This window comes from Homarus americanus, unplaced genomic scaffold (assembly GCF_018991925.1).
Source record: "Homarus americanus isolate GMGI-L3 unplaced genomic scaffold, GMGI_Hamer_2.0 scaffold18789, whole genome shotgun sequence".
Classification (NCBI taxonomy): domain Eukaryota; kingdom Metazoa; phylum Arthropoda; class Malacostraca; order Decapoda; family Nephropidae; genus Homarus; species Homarus americanus.
In genome coordinates, this window is record NW_024728725.1 from 216204 (window position 1) to 235327 (window position 19124).

Below are 19124 nucleotides of genomic sequence, written 5' to 3' on the forward strand. Positions count from 1 at the left end.
TCCCTTCCTCCCTTCTTCCTTACTCTTTCCCACCGTCCATCCCCTCCTTCCCTCCACCCCTTCTTCTCATCTCTTATATCCACTTCAACAATTGAACTTTCTTCTTCTTCTTCTTCTTCATTTTCCACTCTTACTCCCTCTTAATTTTATTTTTTTTAGTTTTTATTGTATTACTTCCTTTATCTTATCTTCTTTCCTCGTATATGTAGTTATCACGCTTACTGCCTTCCTAATGTTCTTTATCTTCAATTACGTCTTCATTAAATATTAATTTATAATTTCGATTTTTTCTTCAACTTCTGGTCAACGTGACATGAAAATTTAAATTGCTCGCTTGATTTTCTTTCTCCATTTGACCATTACCCCCCCTGTCTCTTTCTCTTTGTATCTCTCTTTCTTAACGTTGTCCATGCGATCATCTACTCCTTCCTCTCCCCTTCCTCCCTTCTTCCCCTTCCTTTCCCATTTCCCTTTCCCCTTTTATTGGCTAATAACGAGAAAACCCAACACCCCAACACGTTGCCAGTGGTGGAAATTTTGTTTGTGTGTGTGTGTGTGTGTGTGTGTGTGTGTGTGTGTGTGTGTGTGTGTGTGTGTGTGTGTGTGTGTGTGTGAGAGAGAGAGAGAGAGAGAGAGAGAGAGAGAGAGAGAGGGAGACGACGATGCCAAAAATGATGTTACATAAACACAGGCAAACACTCACCCCCACGTCCCTAAATTCCCGAACATTGTCTTAGAGTGACGAGGAGGGCGATGAGGAAGAGCAGAATGATGAGGAGGAGGACGACGAAGAAGAGAAAAAGGATGAGGAGGAGAACGAAGAAGAAGAGATGAAGGATAAGGAGGACAAAGAAGGATGATAAGAAGGACGAGGAGGTGGTGGTGTTGGTGTTGCCAGTTACTCCCCAAGTTGAATGTTTTCAATTCTTGGATAAATTTGTCGAGATAAGATATGCAAATGAGGTGAGATGTTGCCATTCAGTGTTGTTTTTGTTGTTCTTCTTTGTTGTCAGTGTCGATGTCAAGCCTCTGATCTAATCGTGTTTGTGTTTGTGTGAGTGTGTTGCTGGTGACAGTAGCCGGGACTTGTTTTTCGTCTGTGTGGTCCTTGTGTGTTTATTTGGAGAAGGGAGGGAGAAAGAGAGAGGTGTGTGTGTGTGTGTGTGTGTGTGTTGCAGGATGGGTGTGTGCGTATGTGTGTGTAGGAGAGTGTAACCGTATATGTGCATGTGGGCGCGCGTGTGTTTTTGCAACGCGCTATCCCCAGCGTGCACGCGTTAATCCATGTATGTGTAGGTATTCGTATGAACGCAGGCATGTGCGTAGAAACGAGCGGCTCGCGTGTGTGCGTGAGAGGACACCAAGCGCCAACACTGAGGCCCTTACTGGCGCCACACGAGGGAGGGAGGATAGAAGAGAGAGGGGAGAGAAATGGAAAGGGGGAAAGGGGGAAAGAGAAAAAGAGAGAGGGAAGTAGGGAGAGAGAGAGAGAAATAGTGAGAAAGGGAAGAAAGGGGAAAGGAAAGGTAGGAGAAAGGGAGGAAAACTAAGGGACTTACATAGAAAGTTACTTATCATACCACACACAGCAACGAAACACTTGTACTCATAGGCCATAATTGACTCATAAGGTAAATGGGAGAGAAACTATCTTGAATCATGAGTCACATGGGGGAGAGTCACATGTGGAGAAAATGAGTCACATGGGGAGAGAATGAGTCACATAGGGGAGAGTCACATGTGGAGAGAAGGAGTCACATGGGGAGAGAAGGAATCACATGGGGGAGAGTCACATGTGGAGAGAATGAGTCACATGGGGGAGAGTCACATGGGGAGAGAGAGAGTCACATGGGGGAGAGGGAAGTTTAATATTATCATGGTCAGTATTAAATAAAGGAAGTACTTCATGGGGAGACTATTTAACATGGGGGTGGAGTGACAGGAAGTGAACATTAATGGGGGGTGTTGTCACGCCTATTCATGCTCGCTTTTTATGACCGGGAAATAGAGGTGAGTCCATGTGATCTTATTTCAGGTTCATGTTGTTAGAGCAGATGGCTGTGCGTGTGTGTGTGTGTGTGTGTGTATGTGTGTGTGTGTATGTGTGTATGTGTGTGTGTGTTTGTGTGTGTGTGTGTGTATGTGTGTGTGTGTGTGTTTATTGTGTAACGTGACAGTTAAATTTATGCTTTTACTTATATAACTCTAATTTATTGAGCTATTCAATTTTTATATTGTTATTTATCCTAATGTACCGGGTAAATTCTATCGTCATTTTTATTATTATTATTATTATTATTATTATTATTATTATTATTATTATTACTAACATTCATATTTTATCACTATTAATATATCATATCATTACTATAATAAACATTGTATTAAGTAATCTAAGATAACAAAACAATCAATTCCATAAACATTCAACAATAGAGAAGACAGAATAAAATATATTATGACTATTAACTGTTCGTGTAATCAGGAAATAGGAGACGAAATAGGCTCACGATCATAGTACCTACCCCACGAAACTGAAAAGAAAAGAAACACCCATTTAATAGTTTATCTAACCACGAAATTCGTCACAAAAATAGGTACACGTATAATAATAATAGTCATTTTTAACCATGAAATTAGATACAAAACTGTCATCCAATTAAATTATCCTCTCCCACGATATAAGTTTTAATAGGAATTGCATCAAGAGGTTATGTACAAATAGACACCCATTTTTTCATACATCAAAATTTTGTTGAATAATGGGTCTTGTCACAACGAAAATGGAGATGAAATGGGTATCCAATTAGTGATTATCCACCGATATATAAAACATAAGAGTCATACAATAATTAATCCAATTACAGAAAAAATAATTTATATTCTATGAAACCTGAGACTAAATAGGCAACCATTTTAGAGGTAATAAACGCCTATTTCCTTTCTCACCTAGAATAATAGGAACGAAATAGGTAACGTAGACAAATTCAAGAATATGAGACAATATGACAAATGGCAACACCCAATTTCATTATTATTATTATCACACACACACACACACACACACACACACACACACACACACACACACTAGACGATGTTGGTCCATACACGAGGCGAATCACACAACACTACATGAACAAAAATATACCAGAATGTCGCTTCGAAAAAAAAAATAAAGAAAATATGACAGAATAATTAACGAGTTAAGATAAAAGTGTCTAGATAATAAATGTAAATATATACTCTGATATTACGAGTTATTACGAATAATTATGAGGGGGGGAAAAATTTAATCTAATAAATGCTGTAATTAAGGAAACTTGGAGAGATTTTAGGATTCCAAATGTCGAGACTTATTGAAACACAACAACACTGGTCAGTAATATAACTCATAAGGTTTACACGAATCTAGAATGTAAATATTTATGATAATTATGTACATTTATGAAACATGTATATAATCTGTAAGAAATTTTGTTAAAGAAATTATAGGTATATTAGATACTGTGGTGTAAAAAGAGACTTGGATTAATATGAATTATATCTTTGTAAATTTCGAAGACATGAAAGCTGTAATTGAATAAAAGGATTAGTTAAATCTGGCATATAATTTAGTAAATGTTAATGAATAATAATCATATTAAGGAAAATTGTATTAAACATCATTGCAACTCCAGGTTCACAATACACAACACTTGTTTTTTCCCAGGATATAATATTATACATGTTTCTTATTCCGTATCACGAAAATAAAATACCCTAGAAAAAAACAGGAAAAGAAATAAGAGATAGTTGAAAGACCCTCGACTGATATATCCAAAGGCTCGGAAAACCTCAAACTTGACTAACTGCATTGAGTAGGACCTCCAGAAAGAAGAGACACCTTTACTGGGATCACGGAGGCATTTTGAGGATATAGAGGAGGGGTTTTGGGAGGGAGAAGGAGGTGGAGACCTGGAGGGGGGGAAGGGTTAAGGGGAATAAGGGTTTATGGGGAGGGAAAATGGGGAAAAGGGGAGACTAAGTTAACTGAGAATGGGGCTAGGAGGGTAAATGGATAGGGGATGAGAGAAGGGTAGCTAAGGGAAAGGGGAGGGAAGGGGGAGGGAATGGGACCTAGAACAAAGGGGAGGAAAGGAGTAATTCCAGAGAGAGAGAGAGAGAGAGAGAGAGAGAGAGAGAGAGAGCTGGTCGACCGTCTTGAGTGATGTTTGTGAATACAGACTCGACATTTGCCATCGCGAGCGTGCCTGAAATATTGATGTACCCTGGGCGAATGGTAAAAAAAACCTTTCACTTATAACTAACGCAAACTTTTCTGCTAGTTTTTTTGTCTTTTTTCATAAATATATATATATATATATATATATATATATATATATATATATATATATATATATATATATATATATATATATATATATATATATATATATATATATATATATACAGTATAAGCAAACAAACAATGGATCACCTAAAGATTAACCATCCAGCTTATTTCACCTGATGATTGAACACTCACCCTAACGTTACCTGGGGGGTTAAGTAAAGGTTAGATTAAGTTAGGTTAGATTAGGTTATGTTACATTACATTACATTTCTTTAGGTTAGGTTAGGTTCAGTTAAATTAGATTACGTTTGGATAGGTTAGGTTTCATTACATTACCTTATATTAGGACAGGCTAGGATATGCTGGGTGAGGTTACCTTTAGGGTGGCTAATACTAAGGTGAAATAAACTAGGGAGACTAATCATCAGGTGATTCCAAACAATAACATAAATGCATATAACTAACAATACCTCAAATACAAATTATAATAATAATAATAATGTGTTGATAAATATGTGCATGTGCTAAAAAATAAAAGATTAATAACCACAGTCCCAGAAAATGGATATATAAATATAAATTCCTCTTTTTTTTTTTTTTTAAGTAAATTATAAAAAAAACACACATATGTATAAGTGCCATTTTTTTTTAGTAACGTGTGACAAATGGTGGTGTAAACTCAAGTACATATAAAATTTAACATATTCTCATACCTAACAGCGGGTTTCCCTTTCCCCCGTACAGCCAGAAACTCCCAGTGTTCGCATCTGCAAGCACCCAAACGTTAAAACCTTAATAGTGTGGAATGGCAGATTGGCAGCAGGGGAAAATATAATAGAGTAGGGGAGAAATAGCCTTGTGGTAGTGTGGGGGGGATTTGTCTAGTGTACAGGTGGTAGAGGAAGATGTATGTGTATATGTGTATGGAATAGTGGTAGTTGTAGGAGAAGATTTGTATATATGTACTGTATGTATATATACAATAGTGGTGGTGGTGGTGGGGGAAGATATATAAATAGTTGTAGGATGGTGGTGGTGAAAATGTTTATGGAGAGAGAGAGAGAGAGAGAGAGAGAGAGAGAGAGAGAGCCGTGAAGATTATATGGTATATGGAAGGGATGAGACAAGAAAGGAGAAAGGGGAAGGGGTAAATGGAACAGTGCAACAGAGAGACTGGAATGATGGAAGGGTGGAGGTGATGGTATGTAGTAGTTTAAGGGAAAGGGCCGCAGGGTAGAAGAGGAAAGGTTTGAGGATGGAATGCTGAGGGGAGATGTCAGAGGTTGATGGAATAGTGATGGAATATTGGTAAGGAGTAATGGAATGTTGATAGTGAGGGAAGAGAGAGGGAGAGAGGGAGCAGAGTGATGGAAAAGAGACGTTTTACGTAGTAAGTGATGGAACTGGTAGCAGAAAAGGTTTAGGGCGATGGAATAGTGAGAGAGGGGGACTGGAGTAATGTGATGGAGGTTGATGGAAAGAATAGGTTAAAAAAGAAATAGCTCCTGACGGGTTTTGTTGGGAGAACGTGATGGAGCCTTATGGAAATTTCAATGAGATGGAAAAGATTTTGCAAGGGGGTATTTGAGAACTCCGGAAGGGAAAGAGGGAAGAAGGAAGGGAGTAAGGTAGGGAACGAAGGTGGGGAGGACAAAAGGGATGGAGAGAGGGAGAGGATAAAAGGAAGGTAATGAAGGAGGGATGGAAGTAGGAGGGGAGAGAGAGAGGCCAATAGGGAGGGAGGGGGGAGAGAGAGATGGAAGGGTCGATGGATAAGTAGGAAGGGAAAAGGGAAGTCTGGTGTGATGGAATTAAGGATAAGAAGAGAGGATTTAAAGACCAAGGGAGTGGAAATAGGGGGTGATGGAGAGATATAACTGAAGGGAGGGGAAGAGAGATGGAGAGAAAGGTCAAAGTTTATATGCAATGTGAACTGAGAAAGAGACGTGTAGGTATAAGAGAGGGGGAGAGAAAGAGAAACAAAAGAGAGAAATAAAGACTAAGGGAGAAATGAGAATGAATTTAGAGAATAAGAAAAGGCAAATAATAATATAAGAAGGAAGATAAATTAAACATAAGAGAGAAGAGAGTAAATACAGGCACAGTAATAAAGAAAAACAAAATAAACACTCCTATCAATACATCTCACCAGAAAATAAAATAGTCTACCCTGGAAAAGAAAATCAGATAGAGAAAATAGATTTCATAGATAAAGTAATCTTAGGCCATGGTTTAGGATATGCAATAATTCCATAAAAAAAAAGAATTAAATAGTGACAGAAAAGGTGAATAACAGGTATTGATAAATAAAGAGTTAGACATAAATAATAATCAATTTAAAATCAGACAGGGAAAGATATGGCTGCAACATATTGATCTATAGGGAAATGAAAATAAATAGTACTGGGGTAGAAACGATTACAGGATAAATTGATTAACATATTAGGGTAAATTATGGAGTTTTGGTCAGTGAAAAGTATTGTGGGGATAATTTAGTTGTGTATCGATAAGAAAACGATTTTTTGAAACATTGGTAGATCTTCGATGAGATAAATTAATCATGTACTAGATGGTAAGTTGTAGTCAGTGATAGACACGTTATATCAGATGAGAAGAACTGTTTTGTCACTGAGAAATATAACGTGGGGGGGAGACACTATTATATTGTTTTGAAGAGGTGATATTGTCTTAGGATCAACATTTGTTTCACCAAAAAATATAATAATTTGGTTTATGTAACACTTGGAAACATCATCAAGAAAGTCTGTGATGGAAACTATGAAGCTGTGTGATGAACTAAAACTGTGTGACGTAATTTGACTGAAGAAACGTGGAGTGCCGGGGAGAAATAGTCTGGCACACTAAGATGTAGGGAAAAAAATATAAGTTGGCAGCAGCGCAATATAGTGAGGGGTGGGGGGAGAAGTATTTAATGGATGGTGGGGGAGATAAAGCATGGTGGTGGTGGGGAGATTTGCAAAATGGCGAGGGGTGAAAAGATGTGGAAAGGATCGAGGTTGGATAATCAATACGACGGGGAACGGATACTCGATAGCAGGGAAGAATGGTTGTGTGGTGGGGGAGAAGTGTACACTGTTAGGGTGAACTAAACATCATGGCTGGTAAAATACAGCAAGAGCGGGGAGATAATTCTGACTGAAGGACGAAAAATGCAAAATAATGAGATAAACATTAATAATAACAAAGAGAAACGCAGTAAGAATGTACGGAATATACTATTGACAGGGAAAACTAAGGCGTTGTGAAAGCAGAAAATAAGGGGTTATGGAGAAATCTAGTCAGGTGGGGAAATTATTAAGGTACGAGAGGGAAATACAAGGAGGTAGGGAAATGTATCCAGGTGTGGAAAGACAACATGTAGCAAAGTAGGGAAATAACAACATTATTACAGGGGAAACAAGGGAAATGCAGGGTACAATGAGCAACAATATAGCATTCTAGGGGAGTAATATAATAAGGTTAGGGAAAAATTCACTGAATGGGAAGGGGAGAAAGCAATATGAGGGAGGGGAAAATATGAATATGGTGGGGGAAAACATACAAAGCATACAAAGGTGAGAAATCTTATAAGAAAGGAAAATATTATGTAACCTCAGCGGAAATAATAAGATGAATAGTGTTATGGATAAATGATAAAACTAGGGAATTTCTGCATAGGTTTTTTTTTTCTTTAGCTGTAATCAACATACTGGCAGGGAAGTAATTAAATTTTCGGGAAAAAACTTGAAAGATGAATATTTTAAAAAGCATAAGCGAAAATTTAATCATTATTTGAGAAAACAAAAAATGAGAAGAGCAGTAAAAGATATAAAGTTGAAAATAGGAAAAAGAAACAGGAAAGAGACGATAAAATGCCACAAATACAAAAAAATGCTAAATAAAGGGGTAAATGGATTAATACACATACATAGAACAAAACACATCACTACATAGACTAAATAAAGGAATCAGATTAGGGAAAAAACATCAAAGGATTAATTATCTACAGGGGAAAAATAAAATATACAGATTAATAACTATATACATATATACATAAGCATCGAGGGGGATTCATTGGGTAAATACAGCAATATAGTAATTTGAATATATACAGGATATACATGCAGGTGTATATAAGGATGCAGGCACACATTCACAGGGATTATTGATAGCTAATGCGGGGTTGTTACGGTAGTTAGGGTAGGGTCTTTAGAGTAGCTAGGGCAGGGTAGTTAGTGTAGTTAGGGCAGGGTAGTTAGTGTAGCTAGGGTAGGGTAGTTAGTGTAGTTAGGGTAGGGTAGTTAGTGTAGTTAGGGTAGGGTAGTTAGTGTAGTTAGGGTAGGGTAGTTAGTGTAGTTAAGGCAGGGTAGTTAGTGTAGTTAGGGCAGGGTAGTTAGTGTAGTTAAGGCAGGGTAGTTAGTGTAGTTAGGGCAAGGTAGTTAGTTAAGGTGAAAATGAAGAGACGTACACCACCTGGCAATATAAGACAGGTTAGGAAGAAGGTGGACGGTGGGAATAACTTAAAGGAAAACTAAGAATACCAGAATCTTATAGGCTCTTGTAATTTTGTGAGTGTAAAAGATATAGTGTGTGTAAAAATGAGTGCGTGTGGAAGTAGGACTATTATACAGAATACAGGGTGTTCCAAAAAGAGTCAGTTTACAGAGGTGTCAGTCCTGGTTTACATTAACTTTTGAAACACTTTGTAATTTGTAAGTCACTTTTTGAAGACGATAAATGGAGTTTTTTGTTCTTTTATCTCTAACTCTTTTAATCAGCTTTAAGAGATAGAAAAACATGTTTAAAAATGGTTTCAACTCGCGAAAAAATCATGCAAAAAAAAAAAGTATAAATTTTAGAAATCAACATCAAGCAATACAGATATAAACGTGTGATGAAATTTACATACAAGCAGAACAAAAGGCCCTTCTTCCCCCTCCCTACCTTACCCCTCCCTTCCTTCCCCCTCCCTATCTGTCCCATCTCTATCTCCCTCCCTCCCTCCCTCCCTCCCTCCCAACCCTCCCCCCGAAAACAAAATTATGCATTCAGCTGTAAACAAAACAAGCGTTAGTATAAACACAAATTTGATGGGAGTCGATTACACAGCAACATAGTTTGGATGAAGAGAATCGATAGTAGTGTCCATATGCATAATATCACGAGGGGGAAAAACACGAACAATTAACATGAAAAAAATATATATATACCAATCCTTTCCCTCTCTCCCTCTCTCCCTCCTTCCCTCCTTACCTCTCTCCCTCCCTCCCTCCCTCCTTCCTTCCATCCACTCCCCACAAAAAATAATACGTATGTGTGTTTGGCAAAAGGTAAATAGTATAACGAGCAACACCCGACTGGTTACAACATTCCTACATAAACAAAACTATTGGCAGACGAATCCAAATACATGTTGGAAGGAATTGAGGAAAGATGGAATGATCAGCTGGGGAGAATAAGCAGAGGGGGAGATGTGGATTAGGAGAAATGAGAGAGAGAAAGTTACACACAGGGGAGGAGGAGAATGTCTCATCAAAGTGGAGGAGGAGGAGGAGGAGAACAAAGAGCGAGGAAGAATATGAAGGATGTGGGAGAGAGAGAAGGAGAGAGGGAGAGAGAATGAGAGAGGTCAACACACACGTTAGACTGGGTGAGCGTGAGGGGGGTGGCAAGGTGTGGGTGGTGAAGGGAAGGGGCGAGGCTCACTAGTTGTTGTAGAGCAAGAGGTGGAGAGGGATGAAATGTGAGGGAAGTATAGGGAGAGAGAAATAGAGGCACAGAGAGAATGAGACAACAAAGGTAGAGAAAGAGAGAAAGACAGAAAGAGGAATAGATAATAAAACAAAGGGGAGAGCAAGAGAGACAGATAGAGGGAAACAAATATACATATATACGATGAGAAACAAAGGGAGGGTGAGAGAGATAGAGTAAAAGAATAAAAGACAAAGGAAGGCAGAGAGAAGGAAAGAAAAACAGAGAGGAAGATAAACAAAACATAAACCGATAAAGGTGGACAAGAAATTCCACCTTGATAACATATATCAAAGAATAAGAAAAACGAAAATTTCAAGAAAATTCTAAAAAAAATAATAATACGTAAGAAACTTTAAAGTAAGTGACCAGAATAATTATTTTTTCTTTTCCTTCGTTTCTTTTATTCTCTCTCGGAAAAAAAATCGTATTTAGTTTATTCTTCAAGATAAAAGTTGAGTAAATAATGTTTGTTTTTTCCCTAAATAGATGAGATGTAGACAAACTGTGTGTGTAGGTGTCCACGATAAGCCCTATATAATGATTCTTGTCTCGGGGTGAACACGTTTGAGTTTAATGACTAAAGGAAGTGATCACTGAACTCAAGGTGATCAGATCGTATAGTTTCCCATAATAGGAAGAGTAAGATGACCCCCACCCCCTTATACCCTCTTCCCCCTTACACCCTTCTCCCCCCCCCCTCCTTTCTTCCCCTTTCCCTACCTTCCCCACCAAAAATAAACAAAAATAAGAAAGTGAACTATTTTTTTTTAGTTTTCATAATGTTTCATCAAGATTCTATACCATCGCCGAGTTTGCACGTATCCGAAGACCAGAAAATACTTTGCGTTGAAGATATCCAAGTGTCTCAAACTGACCGAGGTTATAATTCGTGTTGTATTGAAAATCGACCTTATGACAATACCACTCAATAGATAGATAGATTGATAGATAGATAGGTAGATAGGAATTGATTAAATACTTGTTACTGTTTTCGTTGTCATTTTTGTTATTGTTATTCATGTTGTTGTTGTTATTATTGTTGTTGTTCTTCCCAGGCAAACAAGCACGAAACCAAAGAGGATAACTAATTCTTCCACAATTACAAACAAGTAACTTCATTCACACACACCCCACCCCCTCCCCCCACCCCCCTCCTCCCTCTTGATTTCAGAGGTCTTGAGGTGGGGGAGGGAGGGTTAGGGGGGAGTGTTGGGAGGTAGGAGTGCGGGAGATGGGGGTGTAATGGTGAGGGGGAGGAGGGTATCCCAGAGGTGCGGGAGGGGAGGGAGAAAAGGAGTGGGGGGAAGATAAAGGTGTAGGCGTAGAGGTGCGGGAAGAGGGGGGTACAATTATTAAGGGAGAGGGGTTATGGGAGAATAATGAGTACGGAAGGAGTAGAGATGCGGAGGAGGTACGGGTGCGGGGGTTTAGGGGGGAGGAGAACGGGAGGTGGAGGGAGGTGCTGGGAGGGGGAGGGACAGGGTAAGGCTAATTACCCCAGGTGGCAGGTGCGTCAAACTCGACACTACAAGACAAAAATTACGAGACTAGTTGATTGTCCAAAATGATGTCTGGTAATTTTCTTATTAGTAACAATTTTCTACCGAGTGGACGTGTGTTGTGGCGGAGACCCGAGACTACGAGGGTGTAAATCAGCAAATATTATGAGAACTGGCAACTACTGGTAGAAAAGTCACTTATGGTAATTCACTTATTGCTGTAAAGTACCCCCCAGTTTCTACTAAAAATAAATTACCATATAGCATAAGTATTTAGTCTTATATGAGATGTTATTTATATATGTATACTGTATTTCACTGTTATATTTATATCACTTTCTTCCTCAGCTAGAAACAACAATTGGATTTCCTCCTTTACTCTTCCTTCTTCCTTTTCTTTTACCTTCCCACTCACTGTCACCCTTTCTGCTCTCTTACACACTAATGGCTGCTCTCTCTCTCTCTCTCTCACCACTCACTGGCTCTCCCGACTCGCCGTGTGCCAAATCACCTCCATGCCGATTTGTCTCTTGATAGGCCTAATGATGGCAGACTTCCATTAGCCCAGAGCCCCCCAAGTGTTCTTTCTGTGAGGGACCTTTTCTCTTTACGACGGACCCTTTCTATTGGTTCTTTTCTGTGTGGATGAGCCAGAAAACAGAACACACAAAAACAAATAAAAAAAGATGATACCAGATTACAAGAATAAAAAAAAGGGAAAAGCGAACGTTATATTTTCCTCTGCAGATTCAGTCTTTTTTTTTTATCTCCTTGAAAATAAACTCCCCCTCTGACACTCACCTGATTTTCCCCCGTCCGATGGGGAAATTCCCCTGAAAAAAATATTCCTTGCGAATTTTCCCTCTGACTTGGCCTTTCCATATCTCCCATTAGTTTCTCCCCTCCACTACCTGTGAGTAAGAGAGGAGGGCATCAGAGGGGAAAAGAGTGAGTTTTCCCCTCTCTCTCTCACTCTTTCACTCCCAGGGTGGTCCTCAATAACCAGGGATGGAGGGGAAGAGGGGGGGGAGGAGAGAGAGTGGAAGGGGAGGGTCGGACTCGCCCCCCCCCTCCCCCTCACTTGCATATAAAGAAGAGACAACAAGATTTCCAAACGAGGGGAGAACGACCTCTCGCAGTGGAATTCGACGGTCGCGCGAAGTGTCGAGATGCTGGGTCATTTGTGTGTGAGGGGAGGGGAGGGGAGGGGAGGGGAGGGTAGAAGAGGGAGGTGAGGGGTTGTGTGTGTGGGGGCGTTTCTATGTAAGTCTACTATTGTCTGCATAGTGAGGCGGTGTGTGAGAGTCTGTTTGGTATGCGCTTGTATGTGTATGTGTGTGTGTGTGTGTGTGTGTGTGTGTGTGCGTGTGTCGGGGGTGTGCATACAGACAGACTTGCTATCCCACACACAAAATGGACCCTAAGCATAACACGCACACACACACACACACACACACACACACACACCAGAACGTACCCGATAAACCCACAGGTGTACATTTCTACCTGAATGGTCAATTTTAACACACACGACAAACTACCTTACCCTAGTTCAGATACCGGCGAGCTAACTGATAACGACGGAGAAATGAGCAATAATCTGAATAAATAATTTTTAACAGTTTTCACCACCAAAAATTTAAACATGATACCCGAGGCACCGACTCTATTCAGAGGTAGTGAAGAAAACAAATTAAGCGAGATAGTAGTGACTAGTAACGATGTTAATAAGCAAATAGACAAACTGAAGCCTAATAAGTCACCAGGTCCCGATGAGATATTTGCCAGAGTATTAAAGGAATGTAAGGAAGAGCTTAGTATGCCCTTAGCAAAGTTGTTTAACATGTCATTAAAAACAGGTGTAGTACCAGAATCCTGGAGGATAGCGAATGTAATACCGATTTTCAAGAAGGGGGATAGATCACTATCCTTTAACTACCGCCCAATAAGTCTAACATCAATAGTAGGCAAATTACTAGAATCAATTATTTAAAACTCTATTCGAAACCACCTGGAGAAGCACAAGTTGATCAATGATTCCCAACATGGCTTCACAAGCGGGCGTTCATGTCTAATTTATTAATATCCTTTTCATCAGTTTTCGAATCGGTGGATGAGGGGCACAGTTATGATGTGGTATATCTCGACTTTAGCAAAGCCTTCGACAGAGCCCCCCACGAAAGACTAATTAGAAAGGTAGAAGCGCATGGCATCAAAGGTAATATCCTTAAATGGATTAGGGCGTGGTTACGGGACAGGAAACAGCGAGTGAGCATAAACGGCACTAAATCACATTGGAGCAACGTCACTAGTGGAGTTCCCCAAGGCTCAGTACTTGGACCATTATTATTTATTATATACGTAAACGACATAGATATCGGCATAGACAGCAACATAAGTAAATTTGCTGATGATACTAAAATAGGACGTGTGATTAAATCTGACGAGGACTCTGCAAAACTACAGGAAGATCTAAACAAATTTTTCGAATGGTCAGAAAAATGGCAGATGAAATTCAATGTGGACAAATGTAAAGTACTCAGTATAGGAGATGTAAACAGGGAAACCAGTTACCAGATGAACAACGATGCCATTGTGGAATCCGACTGCGAGAGAGATTTAGGAGTAATGATAAGTAGGAATCTTAAGCCAAGTAAACAATGTGTTTTTGCTCGTAACAAGGCTAATAAAGTACTTGGGTTCATACAAAGGAGTGTTAGTTACAAGACTAGCGAGATCATCGTAAAATTATATCTAGCGCTTGTAAGACCTCACCTGGATTACGCAGTTCAGTTCTGGTCACCGTATTAAAGAATGGATATAGAATCCTTGGAAAGAATCCAGAGGAGAATGACAAGACTAATCCCGGGCATTAGGAACCTTGAATACAGAGACAGGTTAAAGCAGCTTAATTTGCACTCCCTCGAGAGACGTAGAGTGAAGGGTGACATGATAGAGGTGTATAAATGGAAGTCAGGGTTAAACAAAGGGGACATTACAAAGGTACTCAAACTATCCAACCAGGAGCGAACTCGTAACAATGGTTTTAGATTAGACAAATTTAGATTTCGGCGTGAAATAGGTAAACACTGGTTTGGAAACAGAGTAGTGGATGATTGGAACAGGTTACCAAATATCATCATTAACCCGAATACGCTGGACAGCTTCAAACATAGGTTGGACGCTTATATGAGCAATAAAGGTTGGGTATAAACGGGACTGCCCAGTATGGGTCAATAGGCCCGCTGCTGTTTCCTCCATTCTTATGTTCTTATGTGTGAACGTGTGTGTGTGTGTGTGTGTGTGTGTGTGTGTGTGTGTGTGTGTGGATGGGAGACAGACAGAGCGAGACCACAGATACGGTATTAATGAACCTGAGACTGACTGCTGTGGTTATATTCAGCACAGATGTTCATTTACATTCGGGGCGGCCCGATTGATTGCCCCCAAACTGACATAACCTAGACACGAGAGATTGGTTAATTAAGCCTTTGAAATAAACGCTTAATACACACAGCTGTACGCATGCTTTCATCCCCGTACGTAAACGCATGCATGTTGCGTCGGCCAATAAGCGCATGACGACAGCTGACGGGAAAGAGGCATCAGCTGTCGGTTCATTTGCATATTGGGATGGTTCAGCCTGGCGACTCATTCGTATTCTAAATAAGAGAAGAAGGAAAAGGGAAAAAAATACACGACAGTCTAGAGTGACTTGAGGATTTGGCTCTCGTCTTGTTTTGATCGGAGGGAGAATTTGGGTTTGATGTAATGGTAGAGGAAAGGGGAGAGGAAAGTGAAAGAGCCACAAGAAAGGGGAATGAGATAAGGACGAATAGGGTAATGGAAGGTGGGGAAGAATGGAAGGAGATAAAATGCGAAAGAAGAAGAAGGGGAGAAGGGATAAGACTATGGGGAAGGAGCAGAAGGGAGTAAAGAGGGAGGTGAGAAAGAGATAACCGACACTGGGAGGTTGGAAAGGAGAGGGAGGAAGGAGGGCAGAGGTAAGTGATACTAAGAAGGGAGGAGTGGGGAGAGAGGGGTGATGTGGGAGGAATAGGGAGGGAGGAGTGGGGAGGGAAAAGTTAGAAGGGAGGAAGAAGTGGAGAAATAAGTGACACAATAAGAGGGATGAATAGGGAGAAAGGAGTGGGGAAGGAGAGGTGTGGAGGAGGCAGAGTGGGGCAGGGGATGGGAAGAGAAGAGTAACGAGGAAAGAGGAGAAAGGTAAGTGACACTGGGGAATGGAGAAGTGAGGAGGAATGGGGTGGAGGGAGTGCAGGGATTGGGGAGGGGAGGTTGAGGTATATATGGAGGTGAGGAGCAGGGATGGGAGGGAGACTTAAGAGAGAGTGTTGCAATGTCAACTGGTCTAGAGGAATAGTGTGAGTGTGATGGAGGGAAGGACTGAAATGAGGAAAAGTAAAGAAGAACAACAAGAAGAACGAGAAGAAGTTACATGGAAGTAATCACATGAAAGAGGAGGAGGAAAAGAAGGAAAAGAGAAGGAGGTAGGAAGTAGGAGGAGGAGGATAAGAAATAAGTAGGAAAAAGAGAAAGACACAGTTTAAGGAGGAGGGAAGTGGAGGAGAAGGAAGAGGAGAAGTTGGAGGAGGAGGAGGTTGAGGGAGAAGGAGTAGCTAGAGGAGGCGGGAAAAGGAGGCGGAGGAGGCGGAGGAGGCGGAGGAGGCGGAGGAGGAGGAAGCACGTAGGGAGGATCACGGAGGAACGTGGAAGGGCAAAGGTTATCTCGAGGGAGTGAAGTGTTCCTCAGTGTGACTCTCAAGACGTAGGTACCGGAATACTGACCACCATAATGAACTTATAGGAATACCCAATTAGATAATGAGAGAGAGAGAGAGAGAGAGAGAGAGAGAGAGAGAGAGAGAGAGAGAGAGAGAGAGAGAGAGAGAGAGAGAGAGGTTAATCAATATCAAGAGAAAGAGTAAGAGATACACAAGAAAATGAGACACGACAAGATAAATAAAAAGAAATAGAGTGAAAGAAAGAGAAAAACAAAAGGATAAATAAAGAGGAAATAAAGACTAAATTGGAAGAAGCAAATAATTAAAGAAGACAAGTAATAAAGGGAGAAGGGAACAAGACAGATAATAAAAAAAGACTACAATACACACACACACACACACACACACACACACACACACACACATGATGGAAGACAACGTAAATGGAAACATGATGTAAATGAACGAATATAAAAAAAAGAATAAACACACCCAACATAAAATACGAGATAGAAATAAATAAAAAAAGAATGAAAGAATGATAAAAGTGAATGATAGATCGTATATAGATATAGCATTGATATAACAGAGTAAATATATAAGAAGATTGTAATATACTGAAATAAAATAAGAGATACTGCGAGTGATATAAATATGGGAAGAAAGAAAGCCGACGATGAGAAAGAGAAACACACAAATCAAACGAAAGATCAAAAATAAACAAGAATAAACAAGAAAACCCTATCGTAAACAAAGCTAAGACGAAGAAAGACATAAATTACGTTACTTTGGGGTTCAGAGAGTGAGAGACAGACAGACAGACAGAGAGACAGATATAGAGTGAGATAGGCAGGTTGATAGACAGACAGATAGAAAGAGAGGCAAGCAGACAGATAGAAAGGGAGGCAGACAGACGTGCAGACGGACACACAGACAGACAGATAGCCAAACAGACGGAGTGATGAGAAAGACAAAGAGAGGCAGACAGACTGACAGACAAAGAGAAAGAGGGACAGACAGAGTAAGGAAGACTGACGTATAGATAGATAGAAAGACAGATGAGAACGACAGAGAGTCAGACAGACATACAGATAGATAAGAGCCAGAAGATAAAGATCAAGCCTGGAGTAAGATGAGTTATGAGTAGATAATTGATGCATATAAAAACAAACCGTGATAAGTGATGATCTAAGATAAACACCTTGAGTTAAAAAAAAATATATATAATGGCACTGAAGAAGGAATGTTAGTGTGCCTCCATCACTCAGTAACTGCTCAGTAATTCATCCATCATATATAACTGTTTACATTAACCTACATTCAGTCAGGTTAGAGTCTATGAGAGAGGTTTTTTTTTATATGATTGTGAGGTAAAAAAAAATTGGAAAACAGACAACAGCATCTTGAGAGACGGAATCCAATCGCAGTCAAGATGCTTATATTCTTAACCAATGGGCGTTTGGGGGTGTTGTGCTCTCAACCACCTGTGAAGTGCTTGTTATTGTCAGGTAATGACTGACTGTTGAGATTGCTTGCATTCCCAGCCAATCAGTATCGACGTGCTTTTGTTTTGGAGCCAATCATTGTCGATGTGCTTGTGTTTTGTAGCCAATCATTGTCGATGTGCTTGTGTTTTGTAACCAATCATTGTCGATGTGCTTGTGTTTTGTAACCAATCATTGTCGATGTGCTTGTGTTTTGTAACCAATCATTGTCGATGTGCTTGTGTTTTGTAACCAATCATTGTCGATGTGCTTGTGTTTTGTAACCAATCATTGTCGATGTGCTTAAAAAATTCCAACCAATCGATGTCGAGGTGATTGTTTTCTCAGCCAATGACAGGCGAGATGCTTTACATTTTATCCAATCATGTGTCAAGTGCATGTTTCCTCAAGGTGACGTATGTTGCATACCTCACGCTTGGAGATATAAATAAACAGAGCTAAAATAAATAAATAAATAAATAAATAAATAAAAAATTAAATAAATAAATAAATAAAAATCACGAAAGTGTACAAACTCACCAACAACACACTTAGCACTCTAAACACACTCTGTATACACACACACTCTAATTGACGTATGTACTCAACGTGTACATCATACTCTAAGTCAACGAATACACACATACACACTACAATCTGAGTCCATGAACGCACTCAACCTTTCAAAACACACTTTAAATCAAACAACACACTCAATCTAATCCCAACACAATCTAAAACAACTAAAACACACTCTCAATAATTTCCACCATAACAGAATCTAAAAATAAAAATAAAAAATCAACCCCAACAAACAGACGCTCTGTACCACACACAACACCTGAATAACAACACACTCAAAGCCTCTATGTTTACACTCTATGTTTACACTCTATGTTTACCGTGGTAGTTGGACTCGTGGAACCAAAAAGATAGAGGCTATGTATTAACTTAAGAATGTCAACAAAGCGGTAAGGAAATGGTCTAACAGGAGCTCGGTTGCCCATCCGTTTCGTCGTCTACAGTGTTAAAGAGGTCTAGGTTGGCTTGTTTATGTGTGTGTGTGTGTGTGTGTGTGTGTGTGTGTGTGTGTGTGTGTGTGTGTGTGTGTGTGTGTGTTAAAGAAGATCATGAAGGTAAAAATAAAAAATAAATTATGAAAGAAATATATAAAAAAGACAAGAAAATACGAAAAAGACGAAGAAAAGAACAAAAGAAGAACAACACCAGAACTGAAGAAGAAAAGGAAGAGAACTAAAAAAAGAGAATAAACAAGACGAAAAGAAGAAAAAGAGAGAGCTAATAC

The 19124-nt window shown here is 39.7% G+C and overlaps 1 protein-coding gene across 3 annotated transcripts in view; it reads right to left on the reverse strand.

Moving 5' to 3' along the window:
- Positions 1–19124, reverse strand: part of LOC121866187 (homeobox protein abdominal-B-like) — a 79296-nt gene that overhangs the window by 19200 nt on the left and 40972 nt on the right. For 2 of the 3 annotated variants that reach the window (XM_042365788.1, XM_042365789.1), the window contains one exon: positions 5050–5103. The exons of the other annotated variant lie outside the window; for it this stretch is intronic. In XM_042365788.1, the coding sequence (XP_042221722.1) occupies positions 5050–5103 (54 nt within the window). The remainder of the gene's footprint in view (positions 1–5049; positions 5104–19124) is intronic. 3 annotated transcript variants of the gene reach the window in all.